At 32.6% G+C, this 23473-nt stretch overlaps 1 protein-coding gene across 6 annotated transcripts; it reads right to left on the minus strand.

Moving 5' to 3' along the window:
- Positions 1-1687: 1687 nt before the first annotated feature.
- Positions 1688-23223, minus strand: LOC126780341 (protein angel homolog 2). Of its 6 annotated transcripts, XM_050504733.1 has the most exons (11): positions 23083-23178; positions 22694-22923; positions 21640-22100; positions 20446-20573; positions 20222-20376; positions 18847-19011; positions 12244-12455; positions 11533-11619; positions 10155-10275; positions 3540-3739; positions 1688-2517 (listed from the first exon to the last, which is right to left on the minus strand). In XM_050504733.1, the coding sequence occupies exons 3-11, from the start codon at positions 21954-21956 to the stop codon at positions 2364-2366; spliced, it is 1539 nt and encodes a 512-aa protein (XP_050360690.1). In that variant the 5' UTR covers positions 21957-22100; positions 22694-22923; positions 23083-23178; the 3' UTR covers positions 1688-2363. The 6 variants fall into 6 exon arrangements, with proteins under 6 accessions (XP_050360690.1, XP_050360689.1, XP_050360693.1 ...); XM_050504732.1 differs by lacking the exon at positions 22694-22923 and having other exon boundaries at positions 23083-23195; XM_050504736.1 differs by lacking the exon at positions 22694-22923 and having other exon boundaries at positions 21640-21927; positions 23083-23185.
- Positions 23224-23473: the final 250 nt, after the last annotated feature.

Here is a 23473-nt window from a genome sequence, read left to right on the forward strand (position 1 = left end):
CGCTCACTCGCTATTCGCAAAGGCGGATAGCAGTGCGAGCGTACACCTCCACGGTATAGCACCGCTTCATGCCAGACCACCTGAGGGCCGTTCGTTACCTCGTGAGCTCCTACTGTCGCCGACCATCTGCTCCGATGCGGGCATCGGTGAAGAGGACGACGACGATCTGGAGACACGGTAGGACGACAACACCCGTGAACAACGTTAAACCATACAGGACAAACAGCCACTGGGTCACAACGACACTGGCCCTTTGGGCCAAAACATAACGACACGACGGATGAACCGTCGGGGAGGAGCAGCCCGGGTAGGGGGGGCAACCCCGAGGCCCGTACCCAGACTGGCCTAGACCAGTCAGGAGGACCCTCATCTCTAGCCCGATTTAGGGATTTTCAAATATTGGTATGGGATTGAGTATCTGTACTAGTATAGTATTGCTCTATGTTCCTTGGTGTGCCGACAGACTTTCTCTGGGACTCGTGATAAGAGAATAAAATGCTTCAGCCTATTCTCGTAATCATAGCTAAAGTTGCCTGCTTTGGTCTTGATGCAGTTCTATGTTGCTATTTTACCTTCAAGCTCATTTCACCAGAAGCTTATCGCACATATCGGTCATTCGCACAATCAACTCTAGAATAAATTCATCTATTAGCAATGTAGGATCTCTATCTGTTATTGATAGTAATGTAGTTATATTATCATCGTATATATTCTCTACAAATGGTTTTCGAAGCATGCGTTCATGATTGTGCAAACATATATTGCTCAAAATTAGGCATATTTCTCCTCTATCATTCCCGATTCAAAGTCCGTAGCTACAAACTGTTTCTTTTAAGTGATAGTCATTAGCTGTCATTTCTACCCACGTCACCTTTGCAAGCTTTGCTCCTCGCTTCATACCTAGCTCGCTTCATAACTCTAAAGTCGTTAAGAACATTGAAAATTTATCGGTCCACCGATACATACCGTTTGATGTTTTGCCCTCCCGTTGTACACTGAAGTGAGTGTCCGTACGACACTAAACCAAATTAGAACACGGTAGAGCCTAAAGTATTTCGGTAGGCACCTAATAGTCAAATTTTCTCTTAATATTTTATATTTCAACCGCGCATCCCTTGCCCGTGACGTGATTGCTTTTCAATGCTTTTAATGTACAAAGACTATAATAAAATTGAACTGTATTTTGAATATCAAAATATTCTGAAGAATATGGTATATTTTTTTTTAAAATATAATATTAATACAAAGCGTTGTCAATTTTTTTCCGTAGTCCTCTCGTCTCAAGTACGCCGCAGCAACCGAGTTAAGAAACAAATATATGTTTGAAGTATGGCTGATATGCGACAGATGATGTTATTTTTCGCGAAGAGAAAATACAGTTAGCACCAAAAGTTTTTTATCGTTATAAAAATGAAATGAAAGAGTTTTACAAAAAAATCCTTAGTCACAGATAGATTATTTGTAAATTTAATGGAATAACAAGTTTTCCCTCAATAAAATTTATAGATACAATTTCGTGATTTTACTTTAGCGAGAAAAAATTATGCTGTTATGTTTTTGACGTTCCTTGAAAATATCATGTAGATTACAAAAATGTTTTATATTTTTACTTTAGCCGAGATTGTTTATAAAAATCAATGTCAATTAATAAGGTATAATTAACACACACATATTCAATTTGAAGTGTTATTTATTAGATAATCATATTGAAATAATCGTAAGATTAATAACAGTAATATTTGTACAGCTTCTATTGCGTCCAATTTTAATAAAAACAATACTATTTACATTGTTATCTTAAGCCCTAATTTATTTCCAAATAAACCCTTAAAAATTACTTTTCATTTATTTTTGAAAATCATTCATTTATTGAAAGATATTTATTATTATCAATAAAAAACAATACATAATGAATATATTAACGCCCTATTGCCCCAGGCAAAATATTTTGATTTTGAAGAATATTTTTTATCCTTTACATAGTACAGTACAGTAGTTACAGACACTTTTAAAGATTAATATGCGACTCCAATCACACGATTCATTCAATTCAAAACGATATCCATTCTCAACAAGGTTTATCCATAATATATATAACTACAACATTTATAAGTTTCAGCTAATGAACAAAATTAAGTCATAAAACCCGGGATTTTATGATAAAAATAATTCCAAATACCATAAATAAAATACTCAAAAACAAACAATTATCTTGTCACATATTTCTCATATGTCATTAGCAAATATCCAAAAACCCGTTTCGAAAAAGGGATGTATTATGTTAATTACTTACATATACAGATATGTTAAACGGTTACCTCGAAACCTGTAATATAGAAGACCCTTTGATAGTTGAAAAAGTTTTAGAGGGAAGACATGGTAGGTTTGATTTCGAACACCGCTGCGAGGGCGAGGTGGTCGGAGCCGTAAATGTCGTTCGGGAGCCGGCCGAGGACGTCACACTCAACTTCCGACGGCAGACGAAGCCGTTCCAAGAGCTTGAGAGATTTGCAATGACTGGAAAAGTAAATTACAATCCATCGCTATATATAAATGCCTAAGTTATTGGCGCTATGGATAAAATTACATGACTCTCATTGATAGTGAAATAATAAATATTACTATAATAATCAAATGTTTATCTTGTAAGTTTTTTGAAGCCCGAGAACTTAAAACAAAAATAATATTTATATTGGACTACTTTAATGCACTGCGGGAAAATATTAAACGTTTGTAGAAAAATATTTTATAAATTATGTAATGGTGATAAAAATCGATTGTTATTGTTATGATATTTCTAAATATTTATGTTATCACAGAGAAATGTTAAATTGATTATACTGATTATTCTGACCTCCGGGTAAGGTAACGTTTCCGTTTATCGACTCGAGAATTGACTGACAGTCGATATGTGAGATGTATATGTTTTGCTGTCGAATAAGCAGCTGTTTTATGTCTGTATTTTATTATTAAAATTAAGTACAACAATGTACTGTACATCATGCATCTCTGCTATTAGCATGAATAAGCACTTCTCTTTTGTGCCAATTGTATTGTGGGTACTTAAGCATGGGCTTTACGACCTATTAATACACAATGTTTTTTTTGTTCATAAAAGTTTGTGAACGACAAAATATTTCGGAACGAAACTCAAATATTGCTCACATTATAACTTATAATAATTTTACAATTCTTGATTTACTGCAACCTTTATGCAACCTTGTCTCGATGTAATAATTAATGTGATTTCTTTATTTGCGTGGGATATAATTTTTCTAGACGCTAAGACAAAGTTATAGCAGCAGTTTTATAAGAGCTGTAATAAAGGGAATAACCTGATGCATAATGTACATTAATCGGTGAAGAAGTAACTATCAACTCTACTAAACGAATTTTAAATATCAGTTATTCTTACTGAGAAGCTGATAAAAATCTCTATCCACACATTTATTAGTCTGTAAGTATTTCTTAAACGATCTCTAATTACAACAATAATCGAAGAACATAACAGTTACTTAAAATAAACCATTAAATCATACCTGAAGTAAATATAATCCACGGTGATCCAATAGTCTTGGAACGTGGTCGCCTCGAAACGACCATCACTTTTCGTCTTATTGTAGACTGATGACAGTTTCAAAGGGTGTCGGATCGAATCACTGTTGAACATCCCGCTGTATTCCGGTATTTGAGCTGTGTCATCCTCTGGAGTGTTCATTGTGAAATCTGAATTGAATATCTATAAAAATAGAATCGATATACAATTAGTTAATTATTACAATTTATCTTATTTGTATATGAACTTTATACATTATCCTATTTACTTAGTGTTGGAGAAGTGTATGATTAACATAGGGAAATCATCTATTTTAAGATGAAAGGAAAATTATCATTTAGAAGAAGAAAAAATAATCATAATTTTTAATTATACGTCTCAGTTTAATTTGTTTGCTGTATTTTCCTCATATGAAGTTACAAAGACCTCTTCCTATGAACACCATTACTAACGTTATATGTAAAATAAACAATAATAAAAGTGACAATTAACGTATTATCTTACAATTAAATTATACAGTACAAGAACAGGCCGTTTTTATTCTGTTCTGAAATATATTTCAAGCATGTAAAAGCCCAAACCAATTTGTTCTTCAAATTTATTCAATAGGTCTTTTTGCTTTTTTGATATGATTAACATATTTAATTTGAATTTAGTTTAAGCTAGTCTTAGCCCTAAATGCCCGTGAAATAAAAGTTGCTTAGAAACCACTGCCATAATAAATGCAGCAAAGCAATGTTAGCAGAGCCTCTAGAAAATGAGTAAAGTAAATCATTCTAATAAATCTATTATATCTATAAATAGCTAGGCTAAAAAAGCAACGTGATCTTTGATAACTTATTTCTGTTTTGCTGTTGTGTTACTTTTTTGTGCTGGATTGATGAGAGAAAGATAGTAATATTTCTTTGTAATCAATTAACGAAATATTATCACCCTCCCAAATAATATATATATTGTTGGATGAGAGAAAGATAGTAATATTTCTTTGTAATCAATTAACGAAATATTATCACCCTCCCAAATAATATATATATTGTTGGAGGAAGACTAATATTTTAATTCAGCAACACCACACCTGCCTATATAAGACGAGATGTTGGCGATAAGAGCTCATTATTACGTTAACTTTTGAAGTGTGCGGAAGCTCTGCCCGAATAATTACCGATTTAATTAAATTACTAATTATTTTATGTTTGTTAAAGTCATAAATTGTGTATGTACTTGAGGCCGAAGGCCAAATAAATCTTTTTTTTATTTTAATAATTGTTTGATTTATAACATCAGAAGTGGGATTCGAAGGCTGTTATAGCCGCAAACACATTTCTGGTGCTATAGATGAAACTTAATTCTACCCTCCCACGCGGTTTAGTAATTTAAATATTCGGGCAATGCTTCCATCAGTGTAATGTCGAACAACGATAAACGTAACAAACGAAGACGTCGAGGACAAACTCCTCCCAACTCAATGGAAGAGATCCTGACCAGACTGCGCGCTTTGGAGGAGCAGTCTCGTGCATCTGTGGAGACGCAAGCCAGTGCATCAGTCAGTGCTGGCACTAGTCGCGCTGTCGCGCTGCAAAGCGCCACACCAGCAGCCGCATCGACGCCTGGGGCGCCGACTCCGCCACGCGACCACGTGGTTACGCCGCCACCGACTCCGCAAACCAGCCAGACGGGGTTATCGCAGTCCGAAGATGTGGTGACGAATGCTGCCGAGCGGCTCTTGACCGCTATCAGCTGTGCTCAGGTCAGATCCAATCGATATTTTGTCTCTGATTTTGATCCGAGTGTTCATGACTTCGACACGTGGTGTGATGAGGTAGAAAGAGCGCGTATTTTGAACCAATGGGGCGACAAAGAATGCCTTGCTCGCATCGGACATTGTCTGAAAGGGGAATCTCGTACCTGGCTTAGCCAATGGACAAGTGATATTCGCACATGGTCCAATTTCAAACTAGAATTAAAAGCCTTATGCCCACGCTCTGTCGATGTCGCGAATATTCTTTATGACGTTATGCGAACAGAGTCCGACAAATACTCCACATACGCCGAATATGCTCGTAGATCGCTTTTAAGGTTACGCATAGTTAAAGGTCTAAGCAACGAGCTACTTACTGCCATTATTATACGTGGAATCGTAGACCCACAAATCCGCGCTATGGCTATTAACGCTAAATTATCGCCCGATTCTATAGTGGAGTTTTTGTCTAGCTTTGTTAAACCTTTTAACAATTCAAATAGAAAAATATCTACTAACTATAGTCGGTTTGATAAATTCTCTAATAATAATAATTTAAATCGCAACCTTTTAAAACGCAAAAACAGTTCAAACGATTCAAAATCAATTAAATGTTATCATTGTAAGCAATTTGGCCATAAATGTAGATTGTAGTAAACGATTGAACAACATTTGAACAACTACAAATAATAATAACAACGAAAGAGCAATCGCGCTACCGGCAACGTCTCGTGTTGATGTGTTGAAGTGTACATTTTGTAAAAAAAGTAGGTCATTCCGAGAATATGTGTTTTGCCAAAGAACGGTCGAGTTCACGAAACAATAATGGTGTTAATTTTTGTCGCGAACTTGTGGGTAGTTATAAAAATCGTGACGTAACAACTGCTATTATCTCGGGAATCCCGTTAGATGTTTTGATCGATAGTGGTTCATGTGTCTCTCTAATGTCGAAAAATATTGTTAAACATTTTTCATGTCAATTAAGACCTACAAATCAATTATTACGTGGCTTAGGTGATATGGAAGTGAAATCAGAATCATATGTAACGTTGCCCGTTGAATTCAGTGACTTAACAATAGAAATTGATTTTTATATCGTCGATGATAATAATTTAAATGTACCTGTAATTATTGGCACCGACGTGTTAAATAGAAAAGGCATAACTTATGTTAGGGCCGGTGATTGTCAGCGTATAATTCGTAGTGAACCCATTGAAAGCAATATTTTGCCAGTAAATTCAATTTGTTTATCCGAACAAGTAAATACGTCTGTGTCTGGAAAAGATAGGGAACGATTATTAGAGATTCTAGTCAAGTATTCAAAATTCTTTTTAAGTGGTACCGCGATCACAACTGTAAAGGATAGTGAAATGCATATTAAACTGACAACTAATGTACCCGTGTATTATAGACCCTATAAATTATCACACGATGAAAAATTAAAAGTTCGCGAAATAGTTAAAGATTTGCTTAATAAAGGTATAATTCGTGAATCTGACTCGGAGTACGCTAGCCCAATTCTATTGGTGAAAAAGAAAGATGGTTCTGATAGAATGGTGGTGGACTACCGTGCACTGAATCGGATTACTGTTAAAACTAGACATCCCCTACCGTTGATTAATGACTACATAGACCGATTAGGTAAAGCTCGCTGGTTTAGTTCCTTAGATATGGTATCTGGGTTTCACCAACTTAGAGTTGCTGAGGAGTCTATTCATAAGACGGCATTTGTTGCCCCGGAGGGCCACTACGAATATTGTAAGGTCCCCTACGGATTAGCAAATGCACCGATTTTTTATCAGAAAACTATTGCTAAGACGCTAAAATCCTTTATTGAGGCCGGACAGGTTGTAGTCTATATCGATGACGTACTTATATTGACACAAAGCTTTAACGAAAACCTTATTTTATTAGATTCGGTAATTAAAACTTTGACAGAGGCAGGATTTTCTATCAACTTAAAGAAATGCACTTTTCTAACCAATGAAATCGAATATCTCGGTAGGATTATACGCGATGGTCAGGTTAGGCCGAGCACTTATAAAATTGACGCGTTAGTTAAATCACCACCCCCGAATAATGTCAAACAGGTGCGGCAATTCCTAGGCCTCGCTGGGTATTTTCGTAGACACATATCTAATTACGCGATTAAGACCGCGCGCATTGCAGCCCTAACTAGGAAGGGAATAATTTTTGACTGGACCGGCGAACATGAAAACGCACGTCAGGAAATAATTTCTTATTTAACAAATGAACCAATTCTAGCTATATTCGACCCTGACTTAATGACCGAATTACATACTGATGCCAGTTCAATTGGCTATGGCGGTATTCTTATGCAAATACATAAAGACGGTTGTAGGCGGGTAGTCGCATATTTTAGTAAATTAACTGCCGGCGCGGAGTCCAAATACCACAGCTATGAGTTGGAGACCCTTGCCGTAGTAAAATCATTGCAACATTTTAGACAATATTTAATTGGCAAAACTTTTAAAATAATCACAGATTGTAATGCGCTAAAAATGACGCAACGCAAAAAGGATCTCCAACCCAGAGTTGCAAGGTGGTGGATGTATATGCAGGATTTTGATTTCTCGCTAGAATATCGTAAGGGCACACTTATGTCACATGTCGATTATTTAAGCAGAAACCCGGTCAATGTTGTCGATATCATTCGAAAGCCCCAAAATTGGGCTCAAGTGGCACAAGCAGGTGACGAGGAAACCATTTCTTTGTTGAAATTAAATAACGGTGAATTAGATAACACGCGTTATGTAAAACGTAATGACCTCTTGTATTATAAATACGACGTCACGGGTGAGCAAGCGCGATTCTTGTGTTATGTACCAAAAGCATTTAGATTAAGCTTGTTACGCGTTTTCCACGATGAGCATGAACACATCGGTATAGACAAGACGATTGATCTGATCCTACGGCACTTTTGGTTCCCCGGTCTAAGACGATTTGTCGCGAAATATGTCACACACTGCGTTATTTGCATTTCTCATAAACAAACTCCCCGAGCACCTTTACAACCTATATCTTCGTGGCAAAAAGATTCGGTACCATTTGACGTGATACACGCCGACGTACTCGGGCCGCTGAGAGATAGCGATGGTCATAAACACGTACTCATTATAATTGACGCATATACAAAATATTGTTTACTGTTCGCGTTAACACGCCAAGATAGTAGTGAGCTAAAGCGTGTAATAACTCAAATTATATCGCTGTTCGGTACTTTTAAAAAGCTAGTGTGTGATAGAAGTCGTATGTTTGATAATTACGAATTTATTTACTGGATATCTTGTTACGGTGTCGAAGTGCATTTTATTACTCCCGAAATGCACCAAGAAAACGGCCAAGTTGAACGTTACTGCCGCACAGTACTTAATATGATAAGGGTATAAATTATAATAAAAATGATTGATCAAAAGTATTGTGGAAATTACTACTAGTATTAAATATCACTAAACATAAGACAACCCAATACCCGGCACTTAATCTTCTCATTGGCACCTTTTCGACTACTCCGTTAATAAATAGCTTGATTAAAGACATAACCTACGAAGGTTCAAATCCAAATCGCGACGCAACTCGCGAATTAAAAAGGCAACGATATGAAGAGCTTATTCGCGATAATAGAAACAAACAAGATGCTTATGTTAATAAAAATAGAAAACCTCCTAAAAAGTATCAAGTAAATGACTTGGTTTACGTGATCAAGAATTCTCAAAGCACCGGGAAACTTGATAGTGGTATGAGAGGCCCTTATAAAGTAACGAAGGCGCTATCTAATGATAGATACGAAGTCCAATTGTTGGCTAGTGCCTATGGCAAAACTATTCAGGTAGCTGCAACATATATGGTTTTATGGAAGGGTGAATGGACACCTGAAACTTGTGCTGCATTTTTTGAAGGTATTTACTTGTTGTGCATGAGTTGTTATTTGTCTTGACTTTATTTATTTATTGTGGCATTTAAATGTGAGACGTGCTAGTGGAAAAGACCCATGTAAAACCTGTGCGCGCGGTATTGGGTTGACCACAATGGTTTCTGGGGTGAGTCAGTTGCGCAGCTGACAACAGACCTGTGTAAATCCATGATGTATAGGTATCTGGGGTGACCTACTATAGACTGATGTAAAACCTGTTCGTACACACGACTTTGTGCGAGGTATTCGGTTGCGTGGGAACAGACCTGTGTAAAACCTATGTAGTCTATTCAAACTGACTTGTGTAGTTGACAAATATACAAATATATGCCTTGTTGAGTAATAGAACAGACGTGACTAATGATGGATTTTTGTGTGTTTATTTCCTCAGAAACCAATGATGACAATGCTGAGCAGTTATCGGATGTTGTGGGTGTTACCGGTCCATCCACAAGTTCATCTGAGGGCTTCAGGGACGCAGCCCCGTCAGGAGAGGTTGGAGGAAGACTAATATTTTAATTCAGCAACACCACACCTGCCTATATAAGACGAGATGTTGGCGATAAGAGCTCATTATTACGTTAACTTTTGAAGTGTGCGGAAGCTCTGCCCGAATAATTACCGATTTAATTAAATTACTAATTATTTTATGTTTGTTTAAAGTCATAAATTGTGTATGTACTTGAGGCCGAAGGCCAAATAAATCTTTTTTTTATTTTAATAATTGTTTGATTTATAACAATATATTATTTCTTATATAATAAGTTATCAAAGATCACGTTGCTTTTTCAAGACAACTTGGCGTGTTCCCTACAATCCACATTAAGCGTCTAACGATTATTGTCGGCTGTGGCACTGATAAAAACTAATTTTCGACTGATGTTATTTAGAATTTAAATAAAGTAAAAACTAAAATAAAATATAACCTTTATCATACTAAAATCGGCAGTGATTCCTTTATGCCTATTTAAATAGACAGAGAGATGCTGACAGTTGTCAGTTACGCCAATTTTCCTCCAGTCTGAATTGTCTCTCAATGCACCAGCGCTGTAAAATTAACCTTATTTTTAATATCATAGCAACAATCTCACGTGTAGATCTTGCTGTAAACGAAAATATTTTTTATCAATATGTACATCATTCCAAAATATTTTAAAGATTATAAAAAACGAAGTAGAACTTAGGTCTTCACTTCGCTCGAATATTGATTTTATCACAAACTTTTTTTAACAAATAGATTGAAAAATTTATTGTTAGTTTAAGGTTTTACTTGAGTCGATTTAAATCAATGCTAAACCAAATTGAAGTAGAAAAATCGACTGTATACAATTTAATTGTTATTTATCAATGTTTGTTAATTTAATTTAAATACAATTATGTATGTGTCACGTCCAATGTGTCACAGTTTTCACAAAAAAGGTTTTACATATCGTACTTTATAGGTATTTATTAGAAATTAGTTTCAGAATTTTCCGAAGTTTATAAAATTACAACGAAATACATTAAATACAACATATATTATATAATGCATTTCAGATTTGCAGCCATGGTACCTACATGTTGTAGCCGTGATCGTCATCGCATCGAGAGGGCGCTACATGACAGCTGACATCGTGCTTGAAATAATTAAATAAGTGGTTTCAACAGATACAAAAAACTACTATTATTCATTTTCAAGAATAATGCAAAGAACTTTCTCATTTAATTTTAAGTATACACGTATAGACTATTCCAACCACAAGAGGAGAAAAATAAACAACTTAGGCATTGAATTAACGCGATATCATCTTGAATAATCCATGGCATTTAATACGAATCCGCGACGGCATTATGAATATCGGTGAAGTTCCTATCATCATTGGAAGCATTGGGAGTGAAATTAAAGTTGATATTAGTATTACTACTGTGGCATAAGTTGCCTTGTACAAAAATATATACTAATAGTATTTGATTGAAATAAGCTGTTCATTCTTATAATTCATTAGGCATTATTACATTAAGGGAATGACCAAACGGTTTAATCATATTACAACCATCATCGAATAGAATTAGTAATTTGCTTTTAAGAAATTAAAAATAATTATGCATTATTTTTGTCCGGTCAACAACTGAAACTTGAACTATTAATTGTAATAATATTTTACTACCAAACAAATAACTACAAATAAAAAAATAGTTGTAATAAAACATATTTTTGCTAACAGAGTCAAATAAAGTTTTATCTTAATTTTCTCCATTTTGATACCAGCCCATACAAAATAGCGGGTCATTATATTAATGTTAATATTAAAACAAGGATATTACCTAATTCGTCCTTTATCTAACAACTTTATAACTGCACTGTCTGGACTTGAATTAAAATCTCCAGTTAAAATGATGGGCAAGTAAGTCCTGAAAAAAAAAATCTTGTCAGTATGAAGATTATACATAATATAAATATATGACAATGACCAATGACGCTTCAAACAGTATTCATCATCAAATATATCATAAAGTACTTGTGAATTATGATTGTTACTTAAATCTATTTTTTAAGTCATTGAAAGGCCCTAGAGGCTATTGCATCTTATAATGCCACAGATTATAGGCGACAAGAAAAATAAACTATTTCGAATTCATTTCTATTAAGAAAATGTATTCATATCTTGTCAGTTAAAGGGAATTTGATACATCAAATTCACATTTAAGATATATAGATAAGGTACACAATACACAATCAGCAGTTCTGGCTTCGATATTCTTATCCACTTACAAATATGCGACGGACATAGCTCGTAGAGTTTTTGCAAAAGGATTATTCCACGCGTTATAAATTAGAATAAGAAAGAAAAATAATTATTTATGATTAAATTCTTTCATAATTCTATATTGATTCCAAAATATTGATTCACCCGCGTACTTATTTCAAATTATCAGTCATAGAAATAATATAAGAAAATATTTACATGAGAATACTCGTACAGATATTTGATCATATTATGCACATTAATGAATATACACGTTTCCAATACTCACCCTTTCGCGTTACTGTCGTATGCAAATCGGTCGATTTCTGCCAAGAGTACTTGCATTTGTGCCAAGCGTACATCGGTTCTCTTAGGGTTATACAAGAGGTGGGTTGTGGCGATCACGATGGGTGTACATGGCGCTGCTTTCGGTATTAATTTCACCATCAGGCCTATGTTGTCCCGATTGAGAATAGGCATCTCCGGCTGATAGAACTCCACCTGAAAAAAACACGATGCACAATATAGCCATTTATTTGGTATGTTTTATATTAATTTATAGATTTAACATCACATTATAAATGAATTAAATAGAGTCCGTATAAGTTCAAATAATCTTCGAAGATTATTTTCAAATTCGTTATATCATAATATTTCTTAACACGACTTAAAACAAATGATCATTATTTAATAAAATGAAATCAATATGGTAAGGAAAAATACTTTTCATAGTTTACATGAAAATTTTGTGTACATATTCATATATTTGTAGTTGTATCTACTTCTATTAAATCTACTATCGTTTAATGGCTTTAAACGCAAAGCCACTTACAAGCACTTTTGATCTTTATTGTATAAAAAAAATTGTTAAGCCGACTAACTGATAATTGTATAATTTTATGAGTTAAATATTAAAAAATACATAACGGCAATGACACTCACTAAGATTACACTGATAACGTACAGATTTTACGTACAAGCGGAAATAATCATAGCCGAAGATCGCATATACAAATCCTGACGTGCACGATGGCCTATCGAATCGAAGAAAATATACATTAAGAACCTACATTATTACATACATATTTCATGCGCGTTGCTAATAGCTATTTTGTATTAAGCACTGATTAACATGTACTTTTAATAACACAATACTATTCCACTTAACTATACAACTCCACTTTAATATTATTTCCAAAGTTACGATAACAACGTCGATATTCAAAACGCCATTTTTTTACGAATCTATAATAACACCATAGATTATTAAAGATCTCTACCAATTTAATCACGTCAGTTCAATATGTCAAAGTTGTTTATTTGTCCAAACACCTCTTGTAATTGGAATAGGCTATATGTATGTATTTCTATGTCTTTATTGTGTGTTTAAATTAAATCATTCATTATTACATTATATCATTTGAGTCTTAATAGGTGAAGAAAAATATCAAAACCGCTTTACAACCAATTTCATCACTATATCCAATTATTTTTAATATTTGTGTCTATATGTATACAGTTTAACATTCTCCTTAAGAGCGGAGTAGACATTTGCAGAGCCGTGGGACGTTTGAAGGCTGTTACTATACTTTTTACACACAAACAAGCAGTGGCACATCAAACAAGAAAATTAGCAGATCATATCCATAAGTATACTTATAATATATCCATATATACTCGTATATATAATGTTTAAAATAAAAGTTATAACGCGTAGTTTCGCATAAGTCGAACGTTATTACTTTGCCTCCGTGGGTCGTAGCGTGACGTTATCGTCTATAACCTTTCTCAACAAAGAAGAACGAAATGGTTTTTTTTAATTCGGACTAGTTGCATCGTATTGCATTTAAAAACATACTATTTATTTTTATAATATTAGTATAGATATGTACCTATCAATTACAGCAAGTCTATTTTATTATAACATTCAGTAAAATTATTTTTACATTTGTAATTGAATATGTATTATTTCATCAGAAAAAATAATACACACTATTATTTAACAGAATGTAACGTTAATTTTTACTTATGTTAAATTATAAGCGTTTGTTATATTACAAACGAAATCGAGTAAATAACAGTTCTTCAGTATAATAACGTGAATTCTTTTCTTTTTTAGTTTTATAATATTTTATGAAGATATTGTGCTATTAAGATACTCCAATACGTCGAAATTCAGGGGGTTTCGCATCTATATGTACATATATATAAACTTCTAAGTTTTTTAAGCAATAATTTTCATGTAATAGACTTATTCTACGAAATATTTTATTAAGTAAAAAAGGATTTCGCAAAATCACAATGTATTGTTTGAAATACTGAAACATTTACATCGTAACACTATCGAGGAATACTTTCTTATTTCTTTGTATATAATTCGCAAAATAACTTTCGCTCAGCTGCAGAGGAACAATTAATAAAAAAAGGAACGTGGTTTAGTTTTTATGAATATACATTGATAATATCATAGAAACGAGTTTGCACGGTGGTAGGGTTTTACAAGCCCTTCTGCGTAGGTACCAACCACTCAACAAATATTCTACCACCAAAGAGCAATACTTAGTAATGTTGTGTTCCGGTTTTAATGACCGAGCAAGTCAGCTTTGTAAATACAAGCACAAGGGACATGACATATTACTCCCCAAGGTTGGTGGCGCATTGGTGATATGCAAGGAATGGTTAAAATTTCTTACGGCGCAAATGTTTACGGGCAGCGGTGATCACTTACCATCAGGAGCCCCATTTACCATCTAATTTGCGATTATTGTTTAGCCCTACTTACTTCTAGAGCTCAGTGCTAGGCTTTATGCTACTATTTTTTTTTTTTTTTTATAGAAAAGGAAGGCGGACGAGCATATGGGCCACCTGATGGTAAGTGGTCACCAACGCTCTTAGACATTGGCATTGTAAGAAATGTCAACCATCGCTTACATATCCAATGCGCCACCAACCTTGGGAACTAAGATTTTATGTCCCTTGTGCCTGTAATTACACTGGCTCACTCACCCTTCAAACCGGAACACAACAATATCAAGTATTGCTGTTTTGCGGTAGAATATCTGATGAGTGGGTGGTACCTACCCAGACGAGCTTGCACAAAGCCCTACTTGATACATACATGCCTTTTTGATACATACATGTCACTCACTCATCAGTTACTTCGTCGCCTAGCGTCAAATAGCTATAAATAGTTAGTGAGCTTGTGTTATAACACGCACAAGGAATATAAAAATTTTGTTCCAATGAACGTCATGTCGAGTATAATCACGTTAAGATTTGTAGTTGACATAACAAAATTGGCAATACTTAATTGAAATAATAGTTTTTGCGATAATCAATTCGCTAATACATATATATAAATAGAAATACAAAATCGCAATGCAAAAAAAAAAAATATTTTAATTATTTTTACGAATTTAAACTAGATTTAAAATTGTAACTTTAAACTTACATTGCAGAATTAAGAGCAGGTGTGAAGGAAGTCAAAAACTGTATAATTAATTATATTTACAATTACTCTAGGGATGATTTGTAAATCTTTTTTATTCTATTTTATAGCGGTTTGTGTAACTATCATATAACAATTAAAAAAACTACACCATATAATTCAGCATTATTAAAATAAAAGCGGCACAAAAAAATACTAAGCTGCCGGTCGCTGTACACAGAAAAAGCCCAGCAATGATATCTCGTATCGACCGGGGCATGCAAGAGTAGCCGCAGGTAAAATCTGCAATTTTGCTGGCTCTACTGGCGCTCTTAAAATTAAAATTCGCTATGCATCTTTGGTATTACAGTCACAGCAGTGCCTAGATTTTTTAGCAAGGCGAGCATTATTTTTCTAGTGACAAAACAAAGACAAATCTATGAAAAACATCAGTTTTAACACATATTGTCATATATATAATAGCTTTATAAAATTTTGTTTATCGTATTAATTAAATTCAATGAACACTAACTAAGTTTTCTAAGTCTTAAGATAACATCGCATTGCAATTAACGGCATATACCACCCATAAAGATAGCACTCAACAATAAATATCTAAACGTCGAATGGGAATTGAACCCGTTGAAACCTCGCAATCGTACTTCATAGAGTAAAACAATTTTTTTACAAAATTAAGAATGCTTTTAAAAAGTTCAAACTGTGACAGAAAGGTGACTCACCATCAACATTTAGCTGAATTCATAAAGTAATTATATGACAACATTTAATGTCAGAGATGATAGTGGTCAACATGTGAATCTTAACAGAAAATTGCAGATTCAAAACCGAGTCGACGTACCATTAGGTGAACAATTGGGTTAGCATTGCTACTGACTGAATAATATGGTATGAACATGGATTACGAGCCGTTTTGTATGGCTCGTGCTTTGTTTACAATTTATAAAAATCGCAATGCGAAGCATAAGCGCGCTTGCATAGATATATGTATGACAACATTTTGTTATTATTATATTAAAATCACCAATTAATAAATATCAAACCCTATGTAAATTTTATAATTTTTAAAATAGAGACTTTCTGAGCAAGCAATTCGGTAGGGTTTTGAAAATTTTTTTTAATCATTTCTAATATAACAAGCAGCAGCAGTGATGGTTTTTTTAGTTATTTAACAAATAATGTAAGTGATCGTGTTTGATGTTTCACATCTGGTTTAATAGCTAAAAATTTAACGCATTCACACAAAATTGAGTCTGTTATAATAGTTGTATACAACAATAAGAGTTAGAATTTTACCACCAAAATAAAAACATGATAAAGATTAACAATATATTTGGTATCGAAAAAGATTAATTTTATTATTATTATAGATAATATTCAATGTATATAAATTTATATTATATTCAAAAGAACAACAGGTAACTTATGTATTACAAACTATATTTAATAAACAGTCTAAGGAAAATCGCTTCTTATTAAACATTTCGCTTTGCATACCTTTGTACACCAACTCTATAAATTAAAAAGTATATCACAAGCTTCGTTCTAGAGCCATTAAGTAGTTAATGAAAACATTGAACTGTACGAATATTTATATATTACAATACAACTCCATTTTTTCAATCCCCATTTTTCCTCCATAGAAGTAAATTTTCGCAAAATCACTTAGCGAGTAATTGACACTGTCTTTAATCTTATACAGTTCAACTTCAGTAGTTTAGGCTCGGTGATGATAAATGACAAATTACACTTTAAACATTCATTTACAAAAAAAAAACATTAACACTAAAATGTTCAAGCAAAGTTTAATTCGCCAATAAGATTGTGTGTTTGGGATGATAAAGTTTTCGGATTGTTACACTTCAGGCACGTACTGAATTGTAAACACAGTACTTTACAAACGTAACGATTTTTTTGACATAATTGACCTTATCGACTTCGGTTAAAGCGACTTATAACTTATTTAACGTCAACGTACCTTTAACCTAAGTTGAAATAGGATCTGTGCTTCTTTTTTTCGTAGTACCTTATCTAAAAAACTATTTTACCATGGATCCCGGCTATTAACTCAATATGTTAATTATATTTCAATTATTTTAAGTTATAATAGGAATGGCAATGTTTATGACACAGATTAAAAATATAAGTAAAAAAGTCGTTCGCCGAGCGTTTAAAAATAATAACCGTGCATAATTACCGTTCATAAAATCGAAAAATAAAAAAGTTTCATATTTGTTTATAATCAAGGGGATAAGTCTTTATGTTCAAATTTTATTTTATCTGCTATTTAATGTATATTCGCTTTATTTACAAGTTTGTTCAAATCTTATACTTAGTACCAAGTTATAGTATTTAACATTGATATCTGGTATATCATAGTAGGAACATGTAACCATGGTGATAATAAAATACTATGTTAACGTCAAGCTATCATTTGTATCATATCATAAAATGTATGAATTCAGTGAGACAAAAACTTTTTATAAAACTATCTAAAAAACATGTTTTATTAATTTTTAATCAATCAAAATTAATTCAATAAAAACAAGCAAAAGACATAGATTTATGGAACTTTTGAATTGTTTTGCAAGTTCAATACGAATTTAAAGTTATATATGTACATACATATATTGAAATAAACAAACCCAACTATTACAGCTTACATACTTTTACTGTAGTGATTAAGAAAAACAGTTGAACCGATACTGGAATTACGAATATTCATAAATATTCATATTATTGATTATCTGTAATATTTTAAAACGATTAAATTGCAAAAAATCCTGTATACATTTTATTGCTTCGACCTGGAGATTTAATTACAATCGACGGCCCGTTGGTATTTTGAAATTAAAAATAATCTCATACTTTTATTTTTTTCTTCCATTAAACAAATTAAAAAAAAATGCACCAAAAATGTTTAAATAACTGAATATTTAAACTGAAATCGGAGAAACATCGATTTTAAGTCGATTGAAGGAAAGAATAAATGCGTGCGAGTCGAACAAATAGTAAAATGTAATAGTAGTATAGTAACAGCCTGTGAATGTCCCACTGCTGGACTAAGGCCACCTCTCCCTTATTGAGGAAAAGGTATGGAGCTTAATCCACCACGCTGCTCCAATGTGGGTTGGTGGAATACACATATGGCAGAATTTCAGTGAAATTAGACACATGCAGGTTAAGACACATCGGATAAGATTTACGCGATGTAAGTATGTAAATGATAATGTAAATTATAGTAAAATGTAAGTCTTCATTATATCTTGCTAGCTGTCGTTAAACTTAGCCAAATGCCTGTCGGTTCCGTGCCGGTCGGTTACGAGTCGAGTTGAGACGCGCTCGAAACTTAACAAAATTCAAATAGAGAGCATATTGCTCAGTCAATTTTTTTCGGGAGTCTAGAATTGCAAATGTTCGAAGCGATCCCAGAATCTTAATACTTACTGTAATATGATCTTGCATGTCAAAATGACACTGCTTGAAGTAAATCGCGCATCCATCGTGCCTGTGACCAGTCTTCTGCTTGTATATACCGAAATATCCCAACTGTTCCAATTTCACGTAGAAATTACTTAAATGAGATATTTGCACTTCTTGAAGGCATAAAATCTGTAATAAGGAAATATAAAACATTTTAATAACATAAAAAAATATGTTACATTGTATTCTATTTATTCAACTTGGAAAGGAATTGTGCCAAGACTCATAGCATTACCCCGTCAACAATTATAGTGACAGGCGCGATAGTTATTAAAGTACACAGGGTAATTTTTACGCTATTACTTCAAGATTCAACTGCAAACGACACAAATGTTTAGTTTACAAAAAGAGACATTCATTGGCGCTACTTGTCTGCTGCTTATTCACTGCAGTTCCCGCCATTCCTTAACTTTGATTTTGATCGTATTTAATATACTTCATTTTTATAATTATCATTTAAATAAAATGTTTTAAAACTCTAATAACGTAGATATCAGAGAACACGAGAAAATGGGTACCAGGCACAAGCCGTACCGTAGCTGGCCTCATTTATTACACGCTAATCGTATATTTGATGCACATGATGGTTCAAGGACACTGTTTAGTCTAGTATGTTTCAAGACCATGAAGAATTTATTTCCGTTAAACTTGCAACATGTGATTAATCTGTTAAATATTATTAGCAATGTATAGGAAATGTCTGTTTGTTTTCAGGAAAGTCTTAACTTAGTAAAGAATTTTTTAGCTCGTAGCGATCAATACCTGGGATTGATTAAGGTATCCTAATATATACTTATATTTTAATTTCTTCCCGTCCTATCCACCCATCGCGCTATATAAATAACTAGCTGCCTGACCCATAAAAAGGTAACATTCGTACAAAGTTATCCTCTCATTTCCAAGTTAAAATTGAAATTTCCAAAAATCCTTTCTTAAACAATGCTTACACTATAAAATAAAACAGTAGTTCCAAATCTCATCTTTGTAGTTTTTGATTAGTAATATCGATTGTAAATTGATAGTCAGAACAGACGACCTTATACGTAAACTCATCACGAGATCTCCTAAAATATTCGCAAGGAAATAGAAAGGATTTTACGTAAATCCTATACAAAATACATTTTTCTCATTATCTAATAATCCACTTTTTTTAAGAATTATATATAAGCTGTTTGTTATTGAATAGTAAACATTTTACAATGCAATATGCGTCTTTTGATTTGTTATCTCATTTTCCTAAGAGATACTTATGGATAACAAACGATAATTTTAATTTTGTTTCTATAAAATATATACATAAGCGACGGTGTAATTATTATTTTTTCAGATTAATACTTACATCAGGCGATATACTTAAGATCTCGTCATAAATCCTAGCAGAGCGAACTTTCCATTTAAGATTTCGGGGCGTGCATTCCTTGTATAGATATGGGTGGCATTCCAGCAAGTACTGCGCCAGGACATTGTAGGACATCACTTTAAATCTAAAACCTTCTAAATGAAAAAAAAAGTATAATCTTACGAAAAATTAAATAACTTTTATTAAATTTTTAAAGTACTCACCGTTTGATTTGTCATTATTATTTCCCACCGACTCCCATATCCGGAAGTCAGTTGGTATATTACTTGGTGTTTTGTTGAGGGAACTGGATTGATTGAGCCATTCGTTGGACGAATTTTCTTCCTCTGAACTGAGAAACATACGGCTTATAATATTTTATGATTTTAAATCTACTTATATAATTAATTACAATAATTTTAAACACACCACCAACAAACACTAATAACAATATATTGTTTTTTGAAACTGTGGAAATTAAAATCGGACATCAGGGCCATAGCTATCGCCGTATCAGCCGTATCAAAGATACGGGACCCCCTAGCTATAGGGGCCCGAACCCAAGTAAGCAAAAATTTGTAAAATATAAGTCCAAAATCTCACTCGAACGACGTATGGCCTACGGCTAAATTTTCCGGAAAAAAATAAAAATATTTTTTACAGTAGATGGACTATCAAGAGCAAGCTACGCCCTTGCATAGCATATATATGTATTTGTATAATATCCTGTATACAAATATATATATATATATAGAATAGATTGTATGATAGAATATAATGACAGTAGCCACCTAATGAGAATTAGAATTAAAAAATTTTGGATTTTTTTTTACAATAACATAAATATATGTAGTCGATACAAAGGGTAGATTCAATAGTAAAACATTCCTCAATGTTTGTTGTGGTCGTAATAAACTACATACTACACAAAAATGCACCCAGATAGTAGTTAGTATAGACAAAACTTAATAATCTCTAATGAAAATTTGAACTTTCAATGTACAGTTTGTAATATTTTCTTCAAGATAACACTGAAGATCACTGTGTTATTTTTTAATTACATAACTGGTTTCACAATATTATAAGTTACAAATAAAAAATATTTTCTTATAATATAAATATATAGTCAATGTATTTAAGAAATATATAAAAATTTAAACACAATATAGTATATAGAAAATTACAGAAATGTACATTATTGAAATAATGATAGTAATCATTTAATAATAATAATGAGTTTAATGGTAATGTCAATTTATTATTTAATGTTATATGTTATGTTAATATATTTAATTGCATTTTAAATAACTAATTAAATTGTGTTGACACTAAAGGCTAAATAAATAAATAAATATAGTCAATGTCTCTAATAAACACAATATACATTACATTACAGAAATGTACATTATTAAGCTTACATCTCAAATTGTCCTCCATAGCTGTTGTGTTTCAAGGTAGGGTGCAATGATTCACTCATTAGCTTAGGTTTCTTGGCCGCATTGGAATCAATATACAATTTATTATTCCGAAATCTCTTTTTTATATTAGCTAACGATCGCCACTGTACACTCGAGTAAACAATAGGACTTAGTAATGATTGCTGACTGTGCCATGTAAAACATGTCTTTCTTTTACAGTTCAAATTTGTAAAATGTTGCGCAACAGTTGAATAATGATTAATATTCTCATATGTGAGTCTTGAGTATCTGCAAAAACCGTGTGTCAATTTCAGCATAGCTGTACAAATATCATGAAAACATGGTACAAAAATATAACTAGCTTAGTTAGCGCCCAAACATGACTAGGAGACTTTTATTTGTTACAAAATTTTATGAGGTTGGTGGCATGGAATTTGCTCTGTGATGTTTATTTTTGTAAGCTGTAAAGAAAAAAAAAAAGATTATTTTTATATCTTGTTATTCGATAACCATAATCTTTAATTGCAATTAAATAAGGTATTTTTATTAATATCTACAAATCTGGCCTAATAAATTATGACTACAAATTTATTGAAAAAAAATATTAATTTGACATTGATAAACAAATGAATTGTAGATTTTTGTAAACAAGTGTCATAAAATTAACATGTCTACTCTGGGTGCGGAACAAGAAGAATTTTGTGTCTTAAACTGTCATAATCTATCGCATAGCATATATTACCATTTGCACACATACAGTGAATGCCATCATCAAATAATTTAAACTTTTTGTCCAATATAATACACATGTTGCCTGTCTTCAAATATTGTTCAAAATTTTATATATTTTGTGTTGGTAAGTGCTCAGGATTATTAATTGTTAAATAAAAAAATATATTATTGATCTATGTAAAAACTAAATGCGACAGGCTAGACCTGATAGTTCCATGAGCATATAATTTATTCAAATGACATATTTATCAATAACATGATTTATAATCTTTTTTTTGTTATATAGACAAAATGTATACCTATAAAGACTCTAAGAACATACCTACTAATAAGCAGAGTAATAATAGAAGATAGATTTCGCTTTTTCTCACTTATTATTATTTTCAAATTCACATGTTATCTATAAAGCTTTAAACTCCTGGTTGTAGGTAAAAAGGCCAATATCCGAAATTCTTCTTGATCCGCGACCAGACCAAAGACTATTACCTAGTGAATATTACCTAGTGAAATTATTGAATTCTTACAATTCATTTTGTGGTAAGACTCTGTTATCTTTAACAATAAACCTTGAATTAAAGAAGTTATATAACTTATTAGCATTTCTATCACAAACAAAAAACAAAATTGAAAGCAAAAGCATATGTCAGTACCATTATTATTTTTACCATAAAGACAATATAACAATTAATGACATTAATAAAATAAACTTACATGGATGTATACAAAGCCATAACTTAAATTTTGAATACACAAAGAGCAAAAACCATGACAAACACCTAAATTCTACAAATACATTTTTATTGACCCACCGACCTTTACTATCGCATTATTCACAAATAATCGCTGTCACACTTTATTCGACAGATTATAAAATATATGGGTAGAAAACTTCAGATAGGTACTATAAAAAATATTAATTAATTATTTTTAGATGTGGATCGCAAGTACAAATTATGTTTATAATGACCAGTCATATAGGGAATTATGAAATATAATTATATGAAAATTTGCCTTTGTTTTGTAAAATTATCTCAAAGTCGTCTTATAAAACTCGTGTCCACGTTTTAAGATATTTAAGTCCAAAGGTCCTAAAATTGAGTTT

Source organism: Nymphalis io, chromosome Z (assembly GCF_905147045.1).
Source record: "Nymphalis io chromosome Z, ilAglIoxx1.1, whole genome shotgun sequence".
NCBI lineage: Eukaryota > Metazoa > Arthropoda > Insecta > Lepidoptera > Nymphalidae > Nymphalis > Nymphalis io.

Coding starts and splice junctions, on each gene's coding strand:
- LOC126780341 (XM_050504732.1), bottom strand. CDS start 21,956: ATGCTGAAATTGACACACGGTTTTTGCAGATACTCAAGACTCACATAT. Junction 20,574..21,639: donor TATGGAGGACAATTTGAGAT/GTAAGCTTAATA, acceptor TATGTTTCTCAG/TTCAGAGGAAGAAAATTCGT. Junction 11,620..12,243: donor TACGACAGTAACGCGAAAGG/GTGAGTATTGGA, acceptor TTTTTTTTTCAG/GACTTACTTGCCCATCATTT.